We start from the raw sequence: 21,588 nt of genomic DNA, 5'->3' as shown, positions 1-21,588 counted from the left end.
TCAAAGGAAAGCTGCATCAGCACTGACTGTTGGTTACGGGGTTAAGCCAAGGGTGCACTCACAGCCGGATATCGACTCAGTCAGGGTCTGGCCGAACCAGTAGGGCCCTCGGCCGCGGTCTTCTTCAGGTGCTCCTCGGCGCGGTCCAGCGCCTCGAACAGGGCAATTACGTTGCGCTCGTACGCCTCCTGGGTGGTGGCGAAGCCCGACTTGTACACGCCGTTGTTGATCTTGTCGTACTGCCACTCGTGGGCCTCGTCGATCTGCGCGCGGAGAGCCTCCGGGTAGAACTCGATCTGGCGGTACTTTTCGTCGATGAGGCTGTTGAACTATTCCCACGGGCTCTATCAATATTCAGCCGTTCTTAGGAGAGCGGGGGGAACCAATGGTGGTTAATGTGACTAACCTCGGTGCCCAGCATACGCAAGATCTCGCTGCTCTCGTTGTTGACGATAGTCTGCGTCTTGATGTCGTACAGCACGGGCACGGTAAAGCGGCCCTCATACGAGGGATTCACCGAAAAGTAGAGGTCGCGCAGGTGGGTGAAGCTCTCGTGGCCGGGGATAGGGTCGGGGATGACGTTCTCCCCGGCCGCGTCGGTGTCCTCGGCGGTTGGGAAGCGCCAGCCTAAGTCCAATCGTTGGTGGAATGTCCATCACAGACAATGGGTAATAGGGAGGAGGGGGGCTTACCCTTAGATCCCATATGCCAATGCACCGCCGAAAACGAAATGACATCCTCCAGCCCCTTGAGCTTGCGCGCAATGAGCGTGCGGTTGGCCTAGCAGCGCCATCCCGTACATCAGCCCCCGACACCCTTCCACTCTTTCATCCCAAAAACACACACAAAAAAAAAAAAAAAAAAAAAAAAAGAAAAGAAAAAGGAGTACACACCCACGGACAAGCATAGCTCACATACAAGTGATACCTGCCCTTCTCCGGCGGGAACTGGGCGCCAGGCTCGCTCGAGATCCAGTTGCGGAACGAGCTCTGCTGGCGCTTGAATTCGCCCGACTTGTCGCCGGGAAGGACCCAGTCGGTGATTTTGCCGGCTGTCGTAGCGGAGGGGGTGTCCTTGGTCGCCTGGAGAAAGGGGGGTGGGGTTAGTTAGGGGGGTTAGTTTGGTAGGGAGGGATTGGATTGAATTAAATTGGACTGGATGGCAAGTGTGTGCATGTGTATTCCGTCGGATCTGAGGGATCGGATGGATGGGGTGTGAGGTTGGGAGGTGGGCTTGCCATGGTTGCGATGTGGGTGAGCCCTGGTGTTTGTTTTGTGAATGAATAACGAGATGTCAGCCCGGGTATGGATTTGGTGGCTCGTGATGATGCAAAGTTTCGAGACTGGTGGTAAACTGCTGAAACGAAAAGCGATGATGGCTTTCCAAAAAGTGGCGAGAAGGACTCGACAAGTGGGCGAGCACTTCTTAAGTTCATATGGACGAGGAGAGAGGGGTTGGTTATTACAAGTTTGCTGGAGTTACTGCATTCGGTCTGCCTGCTTTAAAGGCCATGTATAAGTAAGTGGTAATGATACCCCTACATGGTACAAACTTACAACAACAGCTGCTTAGATTTGCATTATTCAGGACCGACACATCAGACGAACATTGGTAATCCCCACTGTATTTCGTCAGTCTGAGTTCTCTTTTAAGGCCTTCGCATACCCACAGCAGTTAGCTTCCCGTCGAGAAAACTGACAAATAGTGACGTAATCCCAACATCTCGACTCCAGAGCTCTCCACCAGTGGTGCATGGTGATGAGTAAGGGTTGAGATATCGCACTGCAGCTAATCTAACACCATGGAATGGATATGCCACTCAACCAGTCACACCTATGGCCGCTGCCGTTAGGGTTGGTCTGGCCAACGCCCACACATAAAAGTGAGTAAGCCACGGAAGGCCGTACATAACAAACGCGAGGTCTATTTTCTTCCAGTACTAGCCGTGTAAGTCTTCGCACTCGTCACAATCTACAGTCCTACCCATCCCATCCCATCACACACTCCACCTCTTATTTCCATCTACCGAATCCTGGCCTTGATGTACGGCACCTCGACATCCTCGCCGTCGACATCCTCTGTGACCACCTCAAAGATGAGCTCCTTCTGATGCGCGGGGATCGGCTTCTTCGTAACCGACTCAACCAACTCGCTCAACTTCATGCCAAACTTGTCCTTCTGCTTGGCCGGTGGAAAGAAGGCAGCAAACAGCAGGCTGACACCAGAGCTCAACATGGCGACCGTGAGGCCGCGCTTCTCAAAATCATCGAGCAGCTCCTGGAGCGTGATGTTGTCAACCTCGAACCGGTCCCAGATCTTGTCCAGCGTCACCTTGCCGTTGGGGCCCTTATACTCCACTTTAGGGCTGGCAATCGGCTCGCTGAAGCCAAAGAACGGCAGCGCCAGGTTGATGAAACCGTTCTTGTACTGCTCAATGTCCGTCTTGCCGTCAATGATCTTGTACAGCTCCAGAACCACCAAGCCCGTGACCAGCGCTGTGGTCGTCGCAATCGCCGGGATGATCTTGCCCGCGATGAACTTGGTCTTGTGGCGATCCGCCTGCTCAATCTTGTAATTCTCGGCCCGCAGGTTGCTGGCGGCTGTGATGAAGTCAATGTGATAGTTCGTGTCGTCGTCCTTCTCAAACTCCACCGGCGTCAGTTGGAAACCGGCGAGCGTCTTCGGCTCCGGCAACGCATCCACGAGCTTTTGCAGCTCAGCCTCGTCGTCAAAAGCACCAGCGTTCGGGTCCTGGTTTATGTTAGCCACGGCCTTCATTTTGATTAGAAAATCGAGCTATCACTTACAGCTTCCTTATCATCGGCCTGGATCTTAACGTTGGAGTCTGGCGAGAAGTCCGGAACAATCATCGCATCCAAAGCTTGGAGGTAGTCCTGCCTGGTCTTTCCCTTGACGTTGATGTTGTAGTTGAAAGCGTGCAGGTTGGTCGCCGCTTCAACAAATGAGAAGTGCGTCTTGTTCTCAGGGTCAAACTTGAGCGGGTCTGGCGCACGCTTGGGGCCCGACCAGAACGGGGTCCCGGTCGACGAGACCGAGTCCTTGGGGAAGTTGTATAGGAGTTGTTGGATCGCATTGTTGTACTGCTTCTCAAACAGCATGCGGGCCCACTGAACGCAGTCCTCGAACGTGAGAGCGCGCTCGTTTTTCAAAAAGTCCAACAGCATTTGCAAAGTGCCCTTCTGGTTGCCGCCAAGTGCTGCCGTCGTCTCCAGGTAGTTGGGTTGGGTGAGGTAGAGGTTCGCCGTCTCAGCCGGCACCACGAATGAGCTATCAAACAGCTCTCGCGACCAAGCGATGGTGTGCTCGATCCTGTTGGGGAAGCTGCGAAGTGTGCACATGGGGAATGACTGCTCCGGCGGGTCCTGGGACGACGAGTACGACTCAGTCAGCAGTGGGAGGACGACTTGAGTGTTGCCCTTGGTCCCTAGAGTACCGCTTTCTAGCAGGGGCTTGTGGAAGAACACGCATCGCCTGTCGATATATGTTCTCGCCTCCACGTTATCCAGAGCGTTGGTCACGCCATCCAGGCTATGCCAAAACTCCTCGTTGAAAATACCCTCCGTATCGGGACCGACACGCTCCTTCAGAGTGACAATGCGGCCCTCCAGGTCAGGGTTCATCGCCTGTGCCGCCTTCGCAGCGCACTCGCTCTTCATCTTGCCCACGTCTTTAGTTCGGAACAGGAATTGCCGGTTCAGGTTGCTCTTCTCGATTGAGTCCATATCGGTCACCGTGATTTGGCCGTTGGGCCCAGTCCCGAGGCCGATCATCGCCCAGTTTTTGAGCATCTCACAGCCGATCGCTCCGGCGCCAACCAGGAACTGCTTAATGTTTGCAATCTTCTCCTGGAACTCACGCCCAAACACTGCGATCTGACCATCGTAGCGGGAGCCGGTCGGCTTGCACGACTCCTCGGAACGGGTGACCCCTGTGGGCAGAGACTCCAAAGAGTCGACATACATGAACTGCTTCACCGGGTGGAACTTCCCCGACACAGCCTTTAGCGCCTCCTGCGCAGTGAGGCCGCCAAAGAATGCGGCCATCGGGCTGAGATCACCCGTTGCCTGGTAGCTAAGCTCCTTCAGCAGCTTCTCGTCAAACTCCACCTCGATGCCTTCGGTCTGGGCAAACTCTTTGGCGGAATTGACGATTTCGAGCGCATCTTCCTCGTTCATTGGTCGGGGGAGACGGCCGTGGGTCCGTGCAAAAGCGTGCAGCATCTGGATACCAATGTGGAGTTGTTGAGGCCGGTCGAATTTGGCAAAATCGGAGATGACGAATTCGGGATCCTTCAAGGCGGCGCTGATTCCCTTGAAGTCGATAAACTTGGGCATCTTGACTTGCTGGTACAACCCACCCCGCTTGTAGTGGCCGAGGCCGGATACGTCGCCGATGGAGAATGTGTAGGGCCCCCTGACTGTAACCTTCCGCGGTTCGCAGCCATTCAAGCCTTCCATGCCTTCCACCTCAGAAAATGTCACGTAGTCTCCATCCTCGAGCCCGTGGCGAGTCTCGTCTAGGGCGGAGACGAGACCCGTCTCGTCGATGCCAGCGACAATGCCGTTCAGTGGGTTCTCGCCGGTCGCGTCGATAATGGTGAAGTTCTTGCCAAAGTCGCAGAACACCGAGCCGAAGAGACCAAAGGTGTCGGCTACAATGAAGTAGATGCCCTTCTCGTGACAGTAGTCGCCGACAGTCTGTTGGATGTGTTGAGGTGTGTTTGTGAGGACGACGACTTGATATTGGTCGAACTGTGAGAGGTTCTCGCCGAGGCTGCGCAGGGTCGTCAGTTAGCACATACTACACTTCGTCCGGTATTGGCAGGACCGCATGTTACGTACCTCGCAGACTCGTGGACGCGCACGGGCGTGTACGCGTTGAGCTCAGCAACTCGGGGAGCGGTGGTCTGATCGCGGGGTTTGCCGACATCCTCGGCGCGGAGGAAGAACTGAGAGGAGAGATCCGCAATGGCAACCGGCGCCGGGTCATGGAGGGTGAGGCTTTTGACACCCGCAAGGGCGATGTTCTTGGCGATCTCGACACCGAGGCCCTTAAGACCAACGATGAGCACATTCGAAGCACTCATGCGCTTCATGGCCTCGTGGCCAAGCACATAGAGCTGCCGGCTGTAGAGCGATTCGTCGATGTCGTTTGACCCCACGACCGACTCGTCCACCTGCATCCTGGTGACGAGGTCGACCTCACCCGGCTTCTTCTTGTCCTGCGAACCCATCGTTAGAGCGTTTGCCGGTCACAGTGATGATTTCCCAAATGCCCTGGAAGATGCGTCACACTAAAGTTGCCCGCTACGGTATAGTTGCCCCAGTAGATACTAAAAGCTGAGGTCCCGGCCTAAGACGTGTACTCCGTGACGCAGCCCTAGGTTTGAAGATCGAGGGTCTGTTTGACCGGGAAAGTGTAGAGTGCAACTCACAGTCATGGTTCGTTTGAGGGAAATGGACAAATCCCCGTCGGATACCTTGCGCTTCCCCAGTTTGGCGAGGTTGTTTCGATTTATGGTGTAGATGGGAACGGAGAGGTTTGGCTTCTGGTGATCGTGGTTGCTATGTATGGTGTGGTGGAAGGCGCGAGAAGGGTGTTGGATGCGTGGTGCAAGGCAGTCAACTCAGCCCCGCCTCAGGTGGCCTGGAAGTGACGGCAGAGTGGGGTAATACACTACAATAGATATATATAGACAGTGGCTAACTAGATGCGGTAATTTAATTAATCATGATTAGAAATATCCCTTCGTTGCCCTTTAATAAGCAAGTTGCCTCTTGCCTTTCAAAGCGCCTGCTTGGAATCTTGTGAACTAAATCAAGGCCCTGCAATTCATGTTTCTACATATCTTGCTTTTCTAATCCTTCGATGGCACCTAGTTGTTGACAATAGGCCCTCCCTCCCCGAGTTAAGTTTGGGCACGCGCTCCGTGTTAATGAGTAAGTGCCAGTTCTAATCCTAATATACGCCTGCCTCCCTCCTTCTTCTTTTGTTCTATTGTTCTGCCAAAGGTTCAAATGGGAATAAGCTTGCGCGTGTATCAGACCCTCTTGCTAGAAATGGAAAAACATAAGACATGAAGGAAATAAGTTTTCCCGAGAAACGCCCAGCCATGTGTGCAGAATTCCCGTCTTTTCATCGAAAACCGGAAACAGGAACAGAGATCATTCGACCGCTTTGAGATGCACGTCACTATCGAAACATGTCAGGTCAAATTTCGAGGAAGTCAACCCAGAGGCCACCTCACTTACAAGATTAGATCAGCATTCGGCGGAATATGACCATGGAAGCCCCTGAGATGCGGTTAGTTCCGAGAATTTCGGACCACCAGTGTTGGAGTTCCATGTTAGTGGTTGTACTTACTTCTCCCCATAGCCATAGTCACTATCGACAATAATGTTAGCCAAGCCTTCTTTCGTGTGGTAGACTCGATTGTCAACGGGTTGAGCAGCTTACCTAGTAATGTCGAGGGTTGCCTGCTCGCCGACCCGAATGTCCAAAACAGCCTCGTCCCATCCTAGCGTGCGGTGTCAGCCGGTTTCCTGTCTGAAAGTGAGTTTGTCCTACCCGTGATAAGCCTCCCGATTCCAATCTTTGTCACGAAGTCTGGCCCGCCAACAGATGAGTCAAATCTACGAAAGCTGGGTATTAGCAGAAAATTCAGGCACACGGTTGGGGATGGTCACTCGCTCTTTTCCTTTGTTGCTTGGTTGACTTGTGTCCTTGAGCCAGCCAGTGTACTCAATCGTGACTGTCTGGCCCTTGGTGGGCTGTGGGCCGTTGCCCGCGACGTGAGTTGTTCGTGTTACGCCCATTGAGCCCGAGTAACAGTGGTGGGAGACGGAGGTGCTGACGGTAGCCGGGTTTTATGAGATAGGCCCTCTTGCCCCTTTGAGCCGGGTGTGGAAAAAATAAGACGAGAACTGTGAAGAGAAGAGAAATGGGTGGATGCTGACGGAAGTAAGTGAAAGGTCTGCTATGGAAGGGGCCGATGGGTGTTGGCTACCTCAGGTAAGGTAGATAGATACTGTTGTTCTAGCTCGTGAGGAAAGGCAAGCTGGCATGGCACGAGGGGACATTTATACTTGGAAGGACTGGGAGAGACGGGTGTCAAGCGGCCGTATTTATTCCTCCGTAGCCAGTACCTACCTAGGTAGCCAGGGCACCTGGTAGTTTCCGGTGCTTTTGCACAAGGAAATTCTTCAAGTTTCCCCGGGCGTGATTCCACCGAGCCGTCGTCATGTTGGGAAAAATGTACTTGTACTTGTCCTCGGGTCACGCGGCTCACACGACCAAGTGTACTCGAGACAAACAACTTCTGGGCGGGACAAGGCAAAATGCTTTGCCTATGCAGATCGCCAGGCCATGACCGGTCAGTGGTGGCCCGCTCCGGAGCTAATACCGCCTGCAAATTTTAGTCTGGGGTGCTGATGCAGGCCGGGTACCTTAGTAGCACTTGGGTTGGTTCCGTGAAGGAGGATTGGTGTAGACGGAGGGAGCCATGGGTTTGGTCTGGTCGTGGTCGGCGACTGTCTGCACGAACAAGAGCGCCGGTCCCGGTTGGCTGCGTGGTTCCGCAGAGAGAGATCTTAGCGCGGGGTTTCCCGTGGGGTTAGGTTCATTCGATTTCAGGGCCCCTGCCTCCTTCCCTCCATTCTTCACACATTTTCACCCATTTTTGAGCCACTCTCGCACCTCTCTCACCCCCCTCGCTCCCCCTCTCATGCGCGAATCGACCAGTGCATCTTGCAGCTTGCCAACACGATCACCGTTCCCACCACCAATGACCTGCCGTGGATCGAAGCTGTGTGCCGAAAAGGTTGCATGCGTTAGCCTCTGCGCCCATAATCCATGATCCGGCCGCAGATAGGCCATCGCAGGCTGCCCATCCACGATGACGAGGATGAGAGAGACATGGTTCAACAGGCAGAGTTCCATCCCATCCTCCGACCAGGCCGCCGAGCCGTTGCTGGCCCCGTTCCATTCTTTGCTTTTGGCATTTCATCAACCCGCCCCGCCCTGTGCTCCCATCACATACCGTCCTTGGTCCCTGGGGCCCGTCTCGACGCATTGCGGGCCCGGAATGAAGTCTCGTTCTCACACAATCGGTGAACCCCCCTTGATTCACTGTTGGCCCGTCGTCGGAGATGTGCCCGAGTCCGAAGTACCTTCCCGGCTCGGGTGCGGGCCGTATCTAGCATTCGACAACTCCGATCCGTGTTAGCGTATGCGTGTGAGATCCCCCATCTATCTCGACGCACTCTATCCGCCCTAATGTCGTACGCGGAGGGGGCAAACACCGAACTGCTAACCAGCAGTATGGCAGCGAAGACGGGCCGCATCTGGCGCTGGTCAGACGACGAGGCAACGGGAAGGTTGGGCGCAGGCCAGGTGGCGCGCGACCCAAGAGCGGGTTGCCGTATCGGCTTGGCCATCCCATACTCCTATCATGTATATGCGTAGGGGGCCAACGAACCGTCATGCATGCACAAGGGAGTCCGTTCGTCGCTCGCAGCCCCCAAGACCAGCCTGTTTCCCGCCTTACCAGATCTGCATCCCCTGGTTCTAGGACTGACTGGCTTCTGGTCGTTGGCTGAACCCTCCGGGGACGCGTTCCTATCATTCGAAGATGCCATTTTCTACCCGTGTTCCTAACACTGCTAGAAGCCGCGCGGTCCCACCAGCTTGGTCGCTCCCCGCTAGTGTTCCTGGCTCCCGGCGACCAGTCTACCCGATCGAGGAGCCGAGCCGAGGAGCGCGGGCGGGCGACCAAGAAGCGGACGAGATATCTGCCGTGGACGCTGAACACGAGACCAGAGACATGACAGACCAACGCCATCTGTTGTCCCACCCTTCGCTGGAGAAAGCCCAGTCCCGGCCGCAGGCCAAGGGTTCAGTGCGGGCGATGGCATACAATGTCTCGATCTGCACAACCGATTATTTGCAGTGTCTTACCCTACGTGCAAGGAATGCCGAATCTCACCCCGGATATCTCGACCATGACTGGTCTCGAGCTGGCACAAGACGGCACGTTGAACCAAACATCTCACTGTCCTAGCATTTCGGATTGCCCGTGTAGGGCAGAAGAGCCTGGCATTGCGCCTTTTTCTGCCCGAGCATCTGCTCATGTTCCCTTGTTTGCAGAAACGATACTCCACCACCCATTATCAAGTCCGCAAACGCTTGTCTTGGGGTTTCTGATCGCCGGGCCAGCGAGTCGGACAACATCCTCACCTGCCACTCACCTGCCCGTGACTTCTGCCTGTTTCACAGTTGCTTTGATCTGATCTTCGGACTTCTCGTCGATCAAGGCCGAGGTTAGTGTAAAGAAAAATCCTTGCCTGCGCAAGGCCGGTTGGGAAATAAGGAGCGGTAAGCAGCAGAAAACCGGCACATCGTCTCGGGCGCTTGCGGCATCGAGATCGTGTGTAAGATGTGACCGGGAGACACGTGGAGAGACCCAAATGGGCAAATCTTGCGTCTCACGGAACCGGCAGGCCGCTGCGGAGACCAAGATCCTGCCGGGTTGATCGATGCCGATGGCCGGGGCGGATCGGGCTGCCGTAGTTGGTCTTGAGTTGGACAAAATCTCCACGGATTGCACGAGGAAAACCCAACTTCCTGACCCCATCCTAGCGTGTCCTGGGAAAGTGGATGCGGGAGGCACGCACATGCATCTGCCGTCACAGTAGTGCCCAAGAGCTGCCCGATGACTTTCGGCCGATCTGAAACTAGCGGAGAACCCGCCGGAGGATCAAGAAATATTCAAATTCCATGGATAACAGCAGCCAGCTCACACTTGAACCGCTCGCTCGCTTCCGGCTCACGAATCGTTGGTTGTTCAACCCTGAGGGCCTGCTTAGTGGGGGTTCAAAAGAGGCAACTGACAGGATCGCTGGCCTGCAGTTCTTCGGATGGGATCGACGGCTTGTGATGAGTCCTGCCAATGCCTGAAAAAAGCAACCCAGAGGTTCCGGGGCCGAGACCGATGCAGAAACCCCCACAGCGCGGACGCTCGAGCAGCGGTCGTTGCCGCTTTCAGGTCCGAGACCCGGCCGGTCGATCCCGGAAGCCGAGGTAGGCGCCGGGCTTGGGTCGGTGCTGATTCACACCACGGCTCTGCCGCTAAGACATCTGCCAATATCTCCCACCCCATGGCGGCCGTGACTGAAAGATGAGTGAGGACGCGGATGTACACGACACGTTGAACGTTTCCCATTAGCTAAGTTTAAACAAAAGCCGCCGTCGCCGCCGTCGCCGCCGCCGCCGCCGAGCAAAGAAGCCGAGAATAGCAGCAGAGCCCTACACTAGACGCTCGGCAGGCAACAAGACAAAGAAAACAAACGGACGAAAACGTGGGAGGCAGGCATTCCGAAGATCAAACCGTCCAGGCCGCCTCCCCCCTCACCCTCCCCTCCCCAGCCCGCACCCTCAAGAGACCTTTCGTTTCGTGCCGAGGGGGCCACCATTTGAGGCCGGCCAGACTAGGCCCGCGGCCCCTTGCAGGTGGCCTGTCACATCTTGACTACACAGTATGTAGAAACCGATAGTCCCTATAACCACATATCACATTCGTCGCCATATCATAACTCGAGAGTCTTATCATGCGCGTGATGATGATGATTAGCAACTAAGCAACCGCGTTGGGTTGAAACGAAACACGGCCGCAAAACAACGGTAGGGGAAGTCGGAACCCGCTTCGTCGACCCCACCACGCCGAGCCCCGCAGCTAGATTGAGCACGGTATATATACGAATCGACAATAAAGCAGCAGTCCCCCTCAAAGCGTCGATGCCAGGTAATCGGTACCCGTCCTTGGAAAGACACTAACCAGATATCAGAAAACGAGGGGCGCAAGCGATCAAAGCTGAAACATCCGTCTTTGGCTTCTCGTGAGTGTGGGGTGGGGGACATGGAAGGGCGTTGGAGTTACAGGTTGACGGGTGACAGGTTACAGGTGAGAGCTGACAGAGGTGGGCGGGTTGACGGGGAGGCTGAATGGGGTGGGTGTTGGGGGCGGGTTTGGTGGGTGGGTGCCGTCTGTGCCGTGCTTCGTGTTCCGTCTAGGGGTTGTAGTGCACGGGGCGCCGTTGGGCTGTTACTTTCTTGGAGGTGGATGGAGATTAGATTGGGTTTGTTTGTTGGTTAGGGGATGATTTGAGATTAGAGAGCAGTGTTTGTTGTCAATTTGGTTGGTTGGAGGTGGTGAGATATATCCAAGATTGGAAATGCAGTTGACTTGCATCTTCAATATCGGCAATCACTCATCTTGGATATTCTCTCACTACTCGTAGTTGACTGTAGCTAACTTGCGTAAATGGCTCCCGGCCGAGCCGGTCGAGCCGGGGAGAGGTCACGACCTGTCCTGTTGGTGATGGTTCCTGCAGCTGCGCTTTATCGCACGGCGGGTTGCTACCCCACGGGTGAAAGCTGAAAGTGTGCGAGGTCCAGATCCGTAATTGCTAAATAAAACCGGTCTTCTCTCTCTGCCTTTTCTCGAAGAACGGATGATCTGTCTCATGACTGACTGTTGGCACAACCTGAGGGCGGAGAGTTGAACTCGTGCCTCGCGGCGCAGAGAGCTAGCGGGTTTGTCCAAGTCAGTTGGTGACAAAACTCAGACTCTAGTTACTCGTTAGTTTGCGGCGACCAACCATCCTTCTTCCCTCGCATGCGCGCTCAGCCTACGCACCCATCCCACGCGCATGGTCTGACTGGAAGCGGAGGACGATTGAGGAAGGCAGTGGAAGGAACCGGCATTTTGGAATCGGCGGGAGGGGCACGGGTGACTGTTCCTCGCGCCGGACCTGGTTCCTGAATGGGACCTGAGATCCTGTCAGATGCAGCCTTGTGGCGGGTATTTGGGGTCGCGATTCTAGAACTTGGTTCTCGGTGGTAGGTGATGAATCGTTTTCGCAGCACCGTGCTGCCCCTGGTTTACTGGCAGACTAACTAGCCAGTTTATTCCTTGTCTTGTAAGGCTGGTAAGGTGAGACCTGACTGGTGGGGTGGTTGAACTTTATTTGACCCGACGATCCCGCAAATCATGAATGACGACACCCAGAGATCGTCGATGGGCGATGGGCGATGAGCGATGAGCGATGTGTGCTGCTAATGTTGGCGGAGGCTGAGCTGCGGAAGCAGGAACAATCCGCTGCTGTGAGCGCCGCATCAGAGCCTCAGCGGCACAGCCGTTGTTTGTGAGGGAGACACGACTGGCTCGTGCCATTGTAGATTCATTGTTGGAATCAAGATTCCAGGCTCTTCAAGGCAACAGCTCCAGGTGAGCGGCGGCTTGTAATGTGGAACTGAGCTCTGAGTCCCATTGCTAATTGTGCCCTAAACCGGGGGCATGTCAGCACGCTTGAACGCTGCGCCGCCAATTCTCCTTTCGGTATGTGTGTCGTGGTGTTCGACAAGGGAACACCGGCTGCACGTGTTTGGGCTGGCCTGGGGAAATTGAGCCTGCAGAAACACCCAGAGAAGGGAGAAAGCCACCACTCCGTTTCGTCGGTCCACGCCGTTTCGAAACGAGGAATCTCTTGTCGTCTCGGTTGTCTTTGCCGGTGGAAGCAACCATATTGCTTGACCCAGCGACTAATAACTGGATCGCATATGCGGCCGTGGACTATAGTTTGTACAATATTCAATACCGGTTGATTAACCGCATTTCGGTTGGCCAACGGAACCACCGTCCCAGATGTTTGACGCCCTCCATCCCCCTTCTGAACCACGCGTTCCTCAAATCGGAACTCCATTCGCGCACCCCGGGCCCAGTCCGGATTGGGCGATGGGGAGGTGACATTGTCGCTGCCGCCGCCCACCATCAGCAGCAGCTGTCCGTGCCCAGGAGGCGCGATAACAGCTCAGTGAGCGTTTGTTGCGAACCAAGAGGTGATTGACAATGAACTAGTGGAAGCTGGAACGGTGAGGTTGTCGCCATATCGGCGCTGCTGCACAACAAACCGCTGCAGCTTGCGCGTGGCCCGTCGGGGAATGCAACTCGGATGGTTTGTCGCTCGGTGTTTCTTGGCGGTTCGGGATGGGAGCCAGGAACACGGCAGTCCACCGTCGGTGTTGCATTGGCTCATAAATGGGGATCAGCGGGTTCTGCCCTGCGAGAAAATTGGAAGGGAGCCAGCACGTGTTTTTACCATGGTCTTGCAGAATTCATCAAATTCATCATGACATTTCAATGCTTGCCGGCACCGAACGAAGGCGGCCTTTGCAAAGCGATTGCGCGCGTCTGCAGGCTTTGAGATTGATCTTTTTGCCGTGATGCAGGGATCTTGCGCATGGCGTAACTGAGCAATATCACCACGAGTGGGGTGCTCCTTCAGCGCGAACCAACCACATGGGCTTTAATTCTTGGCACGGTGCAGGTGGGGTTGCTCTTGCATGCCATTCCCAGATATTGAAAGGTTGCAATACCTCATTTTCTTGGTCAATGCTAGGGACAAACACAGCAAAACCGTTTCGTCAAAAGTACTTAATACTTCTGTCGCTCCATTTTCAGGTCCGGGCCACGCGCCGCCACCTTGCCCAGCAGCTGCCCCTTTGGACACCACCAACGGACTTTCGGATGGCGGGATGGTGCCTGGCAGCCCGCAAGCCCTTGCTGCGTCCCATTTCATCCAGTTCATCGCGTCTCCCACTTCCCCGTCGCCAACATCCGAGAAGCGCCGTCCCTATCTCAGCGCTCCGTGATTATTTTGCGTTGGCATGATCTTATAATGGATAACGTGAAGGTACGAATATTGCCGGGCAATCTCAACAATTAGCTCAGAACGTCATGTTTCTTGGGCCTGCTCGTATTCAGTTTTTTGCGGCGAGAACTCCAGTTAGGCCTGGTCATTGTCGCCGTTGCTGCCGAGCCAGGCTCCGTTTCAGCTCGTTAGCTTTAAGGTACCCACCCGTGCGATGTCAACCCGCCGGTACCTGGAACCCTAGCGATCCCCACCCGCCCCCAGACCCAACCAGCCGCTCAGCGCTCAGTGCCCTGTGCCCTGGCTGGTGTAATCTTCCCCGTTGCTACCCTCATTGCTCGCTCTGCATTCTGGGTCTCGCACCCTTGCAGCACTCCGCCCCAAAGCCCTTCCGTTCCTGCAATCCCCCTCTCCAGCCCCTTGTTGTTTCTTCCGCTTCGCTTTGGGGTGTTCTTTCTCTGGTTGCGTCCCGTTCCGTTCTCTCAAGCCAATCCTTCCCTTTCTTTTCTGCTTCACTCGACATCCCACTTCCCACCTCCGGTGATCTCCCCTCGACGACGTCGCCCCTTTAGACCAGTCTCGCGACTCGACGACCGACCAGCGCATTCCCGCCGTCATCCGACCTTTTTGCGCCCTGGAAAAAGGACCCTCCCGGAAGACCGACCGAGATTCCCGCCCCGATGCCCGCCTTGTCATGACCCGTGAACGCGAGCTCTCGATACCACGCAGGTGAAGCACCGTTAATACCGAAAAATAAACACCAAGTTTTGACGATTTTTCGTCAAGTCGCTCTTTTATACGCAACCCGTCGTTTTTGATTTATTTAGAGGGCTCATATCGGGTTCCCTCGAATCGCCAATTGTGAGTCCAACTCTGGGAGGAGGACGGTGTACAGGGAGGGACTCGGGGAGGCATTGGGGGCCCGCTTCGGGGCGCATGGACTCCCGGTGCAACGAGCAGGGCGAGACCCGTGCCAGCCTGTGCCTATGGCGTTCGGCGAAGCTCCTGTTGTGTTCTGGTTGATCTTGCGGATCGTCGATGCTCCCCGACCTCTGGCATCACGCTAGGAATAATGTTGACTGACCCTCTGGCCGATATAGAACCACACTCGTTCACTATCTTTGTCAAGTACACTCATTACGATACCCCTGACAAGTGAGTGCCACATCACTGCCATCGACACCGTTGGTGATACTGACTTGACATCTTCTGCGTCGGCAGAACCTTCCACTCCTTTCGCGAGGTGCCTCGCTTCCCAACCTACTCACGAGACTTTGGAGCGCATGACCGAGACGCCATAGAGAGGTAGAATGAAAACATCTTCAGTATTGGCCGCCGCCTTGGTGGCGGTCTCGTCGGTGGTAGCTAGTCAGGAGGGGGCGAAGCCGAAGTACTATTTCCCCCGCCATGTCAAGCGGCAACTCACCAACGCGACAACGACATCGCACGAGAGCTTCAAGCCATCTACCTCGCTAGACACGACCAAAAGGCAGTCCAACTCGGAATCGGACTCGTCCAGCGACTCGAGGGTGACAACCATTGTTGTTCCCGTCACAGTTATTGTCTCGCCACCTTTCCCAACTCCCACTTCGGACTCCACCTCCACCACTAAGAGCGCATCCAGCAGTGTCTCCTCGAGTGAAAGCTCATCCGACAGCAGCACTAGCGAGCCATCGGATAGTAGCTCTGCCACGGACGGCTCGTCCAGTGTTTCCTCGTCGACCAGGAGCTCGGCTCGCAGCAGCTCAACGAGTGACAGCTCGTCTGAGACGCCTTCCTCTACTGAGAGCTCGTCTGAGACGTTTTCCTCTACTGAGAGCTCGTCTGAGACGCCTTCTTCTACCGAGACAGCGCCTGGTAGCACCAGCTCACCCGACGACAGCTCATCGAGCGAAACCTCGACCAGCGAGCCCGAACGGCCTTCCTCAACCGTTCTGCCGCCGGTCCTCGGCAACAACACGAGCAGCATTGTTGATGACGAACCCACATCGACTAGCACCCCAGGCCCGGAGGAAACAACGACGTCTGAGGAGCTCCCGGTCCCGACGATAAGCACATCCGGAATTCTGATTGCGCCAACTGGCATCGTGACGCCTAGCTCAAGCAGCTCTGAACCTGGCAACCCGCTCAGCTCTCTTCTCAGTGACATCGACTCGGTCATTTCCAGCGTTTTCGAACCGTCGCCAAATGCCACAGCCACTTCCACCTCGGTTTTGGGCCCCACGGACGGTATTACCGGACCCGGCACGGGTATTACAACAAGTGCGCCGGCGACGGTGACCGAGCCGCCCGTGTCGGAATCGACAACCATCAGCGACCCGGGTCTGCCTCCGGTGACAAACTCGACCATCTCGGCTACTGAAAGCACGACCACACCAGCCCCTCCCGGTAGCACTTCGATTAGCATCCCGGGGACTGGCACCAACGCAACAACAAGTTTCACTCTGCCGCCGCCAGAGAGCAGCGGGCCCACCTCTTTGCCCGGCAACAGTTCGGTTCCGACCGGCAATAGCACAATCCCCACGGAGACGTCGCTCCCGCCGACTACCACCGCCCCTCCTCCTTCGAAGACATCCGATACCACCAGCGAGCCGCCGGAAGCTGGTGTTACGAGCATCCCGCTGATCACCACGTCGTTTGAGCCCACGCAGCCGTATATCCCCTCGACAATCCTTGTGGACCCCATTTCGACCACAGCCTCCGGATTAGTGCCGACGACCGCGAGTGGTATCCCGAGTCGTCTCCCCTCAGCAATTGCACCGAACACTGGCCCGACTAAGCAGCCCGAGGATACGAAACTCATCCAGATTGGATTCCGCGAGGGATACAACTATCCGTTTGTTGTTGCGGAGGACAGGGCTGCGGCTCAGATTTTCAAGTACCTTCCTCAAGCCCTGGCCGACGCAGGCGGGTTCGATATCAACAAGGCCCAGGTAAAGCGGCTGGTACCAATGGATACGCAGAACTCGCTGGGCTACATCACGACGTGTGCCATCATATCGTACCCGAGGAGCATGGTGGAAGCCCTGTCTATCGACATCAAGCTGCCGAACGCGGCCCTGTACCACAATGACAATCAGCTTATCTATAACCTCACACAGCAGATCAACCCGGCGATTCCCATCGAGGTTGGTCAGTTGCCCGACGGGCCGGACGGCGGCGCGGGTGGGTCTGCGGGCGGCAGCTCGGGCGGTGGCGGCGGCTCCAGCAATGACCCCTTTGGCGGCAGCGGCGACGGCAACTCGGAAGGCCAGAGCAGTGCGCAGCGGGGCACGACGGCGGGTATCGTCAGTGGTGCGGTCGCCGTGGCTGCGGCGTACGGTGTGGTCATGTTTGTCGTGGCGCGGCGGTACAAGCGCAAGAAGCAGTCGCATCGCCGCGCAAGCTCCATCAGCAACCCGTCCGAGATGAGCGAGGCCGGGCGCGGAAGTCCCGCGCTTATGGGCGGCGCTCTGCTCAGTCGCGACTTCACGAGCAGCTACGGGGCGATGCCGGCGGGCGGGCGAGACAGCCAGGGCAGTGGCAGGAGCGGCATGGGCAATTCGGGGCGGACGCAGTTCATCTCGGCGCCCGTCGCAGCCGGAAACTCGCTCGGCTGGAACTGATGTGTCCCTCCTGTGCTACCCAGCACCCCCCTCATGATGACCTAACCTGACTCCGATTTTGCCATGGCCATGTCTTTTTACCCTTTTCTGCGTCATCTCTCGAACCACGTTTCAAACCAAAACCTCGACATATCTCGCCATCTACATGACGCGGAAACAACCGTTTTTATGCTTCGATACCCCTCGGCTGGCTGTTGCGACCTTGTCTGTCTGTATCGTATCGCACTACATACATACACCACGCACCCGCCGCACCCCGAGTTGTTTCTTTTTTCCTGCTTCACGCGCCTCACCGACCCTCAACCACCAACCACCCTATCTATAGACAGACGAAACGCTCGGCGGAACCTCGACCTCTCGAAAATCTTTTTTTTTTACTTTTTGTTTATCTACTTCTTGGCGGACCATGTTTTAACCAACTTTTTAAACACTTCTTGGAGATGATACCCTGACCGGACGGGACCGAGGTCCTGGCCCTGTTCCCCCATTTTTTGTATACAGCTTTTTTGGAGTCGGGATTGGCGGAAAACCTGCCAAGGGCTGGCGGCGGCGGCAACCCGGTCAGAGGAATTTAGTTTTACAACAGTTTTTTCCTTACTTACCCTTTTACCTTGCACATTACCTTACGTTATTGCCGGATTCGATTCTCCCTCCCTCGCCTGTCATGCGTGTTTCGGACTCGATTGGGTTCGGGAATGCGGGGCGGCAGGCTGTGCGGCGCGCGGTGGTACCTCATTTTGGGGTTGATCCGCGTTGTTGGTTGGTCTGTCTGTCTTGTCTTGTCTCTGACTGGCGGGTGAGGGCAGGTCGGTGTCTGGCCTTACTTAATTTATTTGTCCTTTATTTTTATTTTCTTTTGTTATTTTGTTTCCATTATTTGTTGTCTATTGTCTTGTGATGCGGTGGTGCGGGACCCGGGATGAGCAATGAAGGGGGGATGCGAGTGTGTTTTGGGATGGGAGGAGTTGGTAAGGGGAGGGTGGATGGAGGTGGACCTTGCCAGATGGAGTTGGTGTGTTGTTGTTGGGTGGCAGGGTGTTGGATGGATGGGGATACGAACAAAAAAAAATGGCTTTCAGAGGATCTGTGGGCGTGGTTGGTGATTGTAGGGGAACGCGGGCTCTGAGGAGGTGAGGGTGGTTGGGTTGATTGGGAGGGAGGTGCTGTTGATGAGCCTGTCGTGCATGAATTCTGCGCCCTGATGATTGCGGCTCGCTGCGTGTTTATTTTTGTTCAAGTTCGAGCAGATCCGGCAAGATAGATGAAGCTGACATGTCCGCTGATATTGTGCTCTCTTGTTCGTTTGTGCTTGGTATGTGCTGATGATGCCTGTGTCATGTTGAAACTTTGAAACATCCACCTGCTTGGATCATTTCCTTGATAGTTCAGACGAAAGAGGCTCCCACAGTTGAATGCTGACCACTCAAACTAACTAGCGCCCTGCATGAGGTCCTCGTGTCTTGAGAGAGAACGCGGGGTTCCCTGGTCCCGTGTTGTGCAATCACAGGACGGGAGGGAACAGAACAGTGCGCTGATGGCGCAACCGGACTGTGAGAGGCTGTGTCCCTGGCTGAACTCATCGTCATTTCCCGTCCTGTAGTTACCTTTAGTTACGACTCAGGGTTCAATTCCAATTATTTGGCCCAACTTCAGGGTTTCCTCAACCTTTGAAGCCCACGGCTGAGATAACGAGAGCACCGCCGGGATCATCCGTCACCATGTCTTAGATCCCCTGGAGTTTCGATTCAGTTACCTGATTGACACTCGGGTCCACCCGTAGCATCATCAACGCTGACCGCCTGTGACGAATCATAGTTATCAGGGTTCATCATCCGTGCACACCATGCCGTCGAGTTCGGCGAGATTGATGCAAGGGCCAGCGGGAGGGGAAGGTCACAGCCGTGGTGATGGCGGCGCTGGGTGGCCGGCTTCACCGTCTTCGTCCTCGTCTTCGGGGGCGGTGGTAGCGGGGGGGTCGGGGTCACGGCCGGGCAGGCGGCTGACTCCTGATACCGGGTCGGAGGACGAATATGAGGATGGTGATGAAGAAGGTGATGATGGTGAGGAGGAGAAGGACGATGAGGATGAGGAAGACGGGCTTCGGGGTAGGGTGAAAGGGAGGTCTGATGAGGAGGAAGCGAGGTCGTCGGATGAACGCCCGCGGCGGCCTCGGCGGCGACGGCAGCTGTATACCGCCGAGGAAGAGCAAGCTGTCGTGCGCAAGTTTGACCGGAAGTTGGTGGTGTTTGTTGCTCTGCTGTATATGCTAAGCTTCCTGGACCGCTCGAGTATGTCCCCCCGTTCCCCTTCCCTTACCGGGTATCCCACGCTCACAAATTACAGACATTGGCAACGCCCGTGTCGCCGGCATGGACGACGATTTGCAGTCTGTGCCGCCCCGCGAGGGCTGGTACGAGTGGGCGCTTGGTGCCTTTTACATCGCCTACATCGTCTTCGAGTGGATGGCGCTCCTTTGGCGGATTATACCGGCGCACATCTACGTGGCGGCGCTGGTCATGTCATGGGGCGTGATAGCCTCGCTGCAGGCCGTGGCTGTCAACTACCCCATGCTCATCTTCTTGCGGTTTCTGCTGGGTATTGGAGAGGCGGGCTTTACGGGCGTACCGTTCTACTTGTCCTTCTTTTTCAAGCGGGACGAACTGGCGTTTAGGACGGCGATGTTCGTATCGGGTATGTCTACGCAAGCACCCCCGGCCGACCACACTACCTACTGACAGTATACGCACAGCCGCTCCTCTAGCAACCTCCTTCGCCGCCTCTCTCGCCTGGCTGATCGTCAGGCTCGCCGAGTACAGCCCCATCGCCCCCTGGCGCCTGCTTTTCCTCATCGAAGGCTTCCCCTCCGTCCTCGTCGCGGCCGTCGCCTATCGCATCATCCCCGACTCGCCACAAACAGCCCCCTACCTCACAGCACGCGAAAAGAAAGTCGCCCGCCTGCGCCTCCAACCCTCCACCCCCCAAACAACCCCCACCACCAACCCCCCTTCAACCGCCACCCGCGACACCCCTCGCTGTCCTCACAGACCCCGCCGGCCTGGCTCACGGCACTCATCTTTCATCCTCACCAACATGGCCTACTCCTCGCTCCCCGTCTTTCTCCCGACCATCCTCACCGCCATGGGCCACACACCGCTCCAAGCCCAAGCCCTCTCCGCACCGCCCTACCTCACCGCCTTCCTCCTCGTCCTCACCACCGCCTACGCCTCCGACGCGACGCACTCCCGCGCCCCCTCTCCTCATCGCACCACGCCCTAGCCTCCGCCACGGGGTACACCGCTCCTGGCGCTCGCCAACACACCCCTCCTGCGCCTCGGAGCCCGGCAGCCTGCTGCGCATACCTGGCCGTGTACCCCTGGCGGCGGTGGGGTTCTTATCAACGTCGTCGTGCTGATCGTCACGTGGCAGCATCATCAACCGAGCGCGGGGACGCGCGCGCCATGGGCGCCGGGTTAATGCGCTGCTGCATGGTCGTGGGCCAGTGTGTCCCGCTGGTGGGCACGCGGCTGTATCCGGACGGGGACGCGCCGTACTATACGCGGCCCATGGCGGTGTGTGCTGGTGCTATGGTATAGGCGTCGGTGTTGGCGTGGGGGTTGAGGGTTTGGTTGGGGAGGGTGAATCGGCCGGTGGGATCGGGAGGAGGGGGTTGGTGATGGTGATGGGAGGGAGGGGGAAGGGGAGGAGGAGGAGGCGCTGGTTGGTGGCGGGGTAGAGGTGGAAGGGCGTGGAAAGAGGGAGAGGGGGTTTAGGTATATGCTGTGATTGGGTTTGGGATGGGGTTCGGATGGGAACGGGAGTATCATGTAACTACCTATAGATGGCGATGGATGGTGAGCGGCATGGCATGTTGGGTATATTGGGTTTCATATTTTGGGTAGATATAGGTGTGTATGTACGTGGTTTCGCGAGCGCGTCCATGACTCGGTACTGGACTAGGATAGGGCATTATATATGTTGTTTGATTCGTTGCAGCAACATCACCACAACCCTCCGTCCGGTCCACACTCAACATTCAAACTCGTTCGAGTTGACGGGGACTTGATTTGTCGATTTCATGGGCCCTCTGACTTAACACCGCTGCTGCTGTCGGCGAACCCCCTTGCGCAATCCCCCATTCTTGGCATTTCATGCCAAGAATGCCCCTTGCCTGGCGTGCCTCGCTGTGATCCACCAGGGGCACAATTGCAGGGTACCTGGAACCACCTGTCTTGCTTGGGCGTGCCTGGGCGTTCGAA

At 56.2% G+C, this 21,588-nt stretch overlaps 6 protein-coding genes across 6 annotated transcripts; 3 read left to right on the top strand and 3 right to left on the bottom strand.

Moving 5' to 3' along the window:
* Window positions 1-80: 80 nt before the first annotated feature.
* Window positions 81-1,754, bottom strand: CHGG_04901 (uncharacterized protein; the record flags this gene model as incomplete). Its single annotated transcript, XM_001224114.1, has 6 exons — window positions 81-329; window positions 407-627; window positions 693-780; window positions 915-1,082; window positions 1,557-1,564; window positions 1,700-1,754. The coding sequence occupies 6 exons, from the start codon at window positions 1,752-1,754 to the stop codon at window positions 81-83; spliced, it is 789 nt and encodes a 262-aa protein (XP_001224115.1).
* A 268-nt stretch (window positions 1,755-2,022) lies between these two features.
* CHGG_04900 (uncharacterized protein) lies at window positions 2,023-5,461 on the bottom strand (the record flags this gene model as incomplete). Its single annotated transcript, XM_001224113.1, has 4 exons — window positions 2,023-2,772; window positions 2,838-4,794; window positions 4,863-5,242; window positions 5,456-5,461. 4 exons carry the CDS (start codon window positions 5,459-5,461, stop codon window positions 2,023-2,025), a joined length of 3,093 nt encoding a protein of 1,030 aa, XP_001224114.1.
* A 3,189-nt stretch (window positions 5,462-8,650) lies between these two features.
* Window positions 8,651-9,079, top strand: CHGG_04899 (uncharacterized protein; the record flags this gene model as incomplete). Its single annotated transcript, XM_001224112.1, has 1 exon — window positions 8,651-9,079. One exon carries the CDS (start codon window positions 8,651-8,653, stop codon window positions 9,077-9,079), a length of 429 nt encoding a protein of 142 aa, XP_001224113.1.
* A 4,303-nt stretch (window positions 9,080-13,382) lies between these two features.
* On the bottom strand, window positions 13,383-13,664 carry CHGG_04898 (uncharacterized protein; the record flags this gene model as incomplete). Its single annotated transcript, XM_001224111.1, has 2 exons — window positions 13,383-13,471; window positions 13,559-13,664. 2 exons carry the CDS (start codon window positions 13,662-13,664, stop codon window positions 13,383-13,385), a joined length of 195 nt encoding a protein of 64 aa, XP_001224112.1.
* A 1,373-nt stretch (window positions 13,665-15,037) lies between these two features.
* Window positions 15,038-17,332, top strand: CHGG_04897 (uncharacterized protein; the record flags this gene model as incomplete). Its single annotated transcript, XM_001224110.1, has 1 exon — window positions 15,038-17,332. The coding sequence occupies one exon, from the start codon at window positions 15,038-15,040 to the stop codon at window positions 17,330-17,332; it is 2,295 nt and encodes a 764-aa protein (XP_001224111.1).
* A 1,843-nt stretch (window positions 17,333-19,175) lies between these two features.
* CHGG_04896 (uncharacterized protein) lies at window positions 19,176-20,608 on the top strand (the record flags this gene model as incomplete). Its single annotated transcript, XM_001224109.1, has 3 exons — window positions 19,176-19,620; window positions 19,676-20,023; window positions 20,082-20,608. The coding sequence occupies 3 exons, from the start codon at window positions 19,176-19,178 to the stop codon at window positions 20,606-20,608; spliced, it is 1,320 nt and encodes a 439-aa protein (XP_001224110.1).
* Between the last annotated feature and the right edge of the window lie 980 nt (window positions 20,609-21,588).

The sequence above is a fragment of the Chaetomium globosum genome, genomic scaffold (assembly GCF_000143365.1).
Source record: "Chaetomium globosum CBS 148.51 scaffold_4 genomic scaffold, whole genome shotgun sequence".
NCBI lineage: Eukaryota > Fungi > Ascomycota > Sordariomycetes > Sordariales > Chaetomiaceae > Chaetomium > Chaetomium globosum.
Note: the sequence above shows the minus strand (reverse complement) of the source record. Positions and strands in the feature narration are given on the sequence as shown.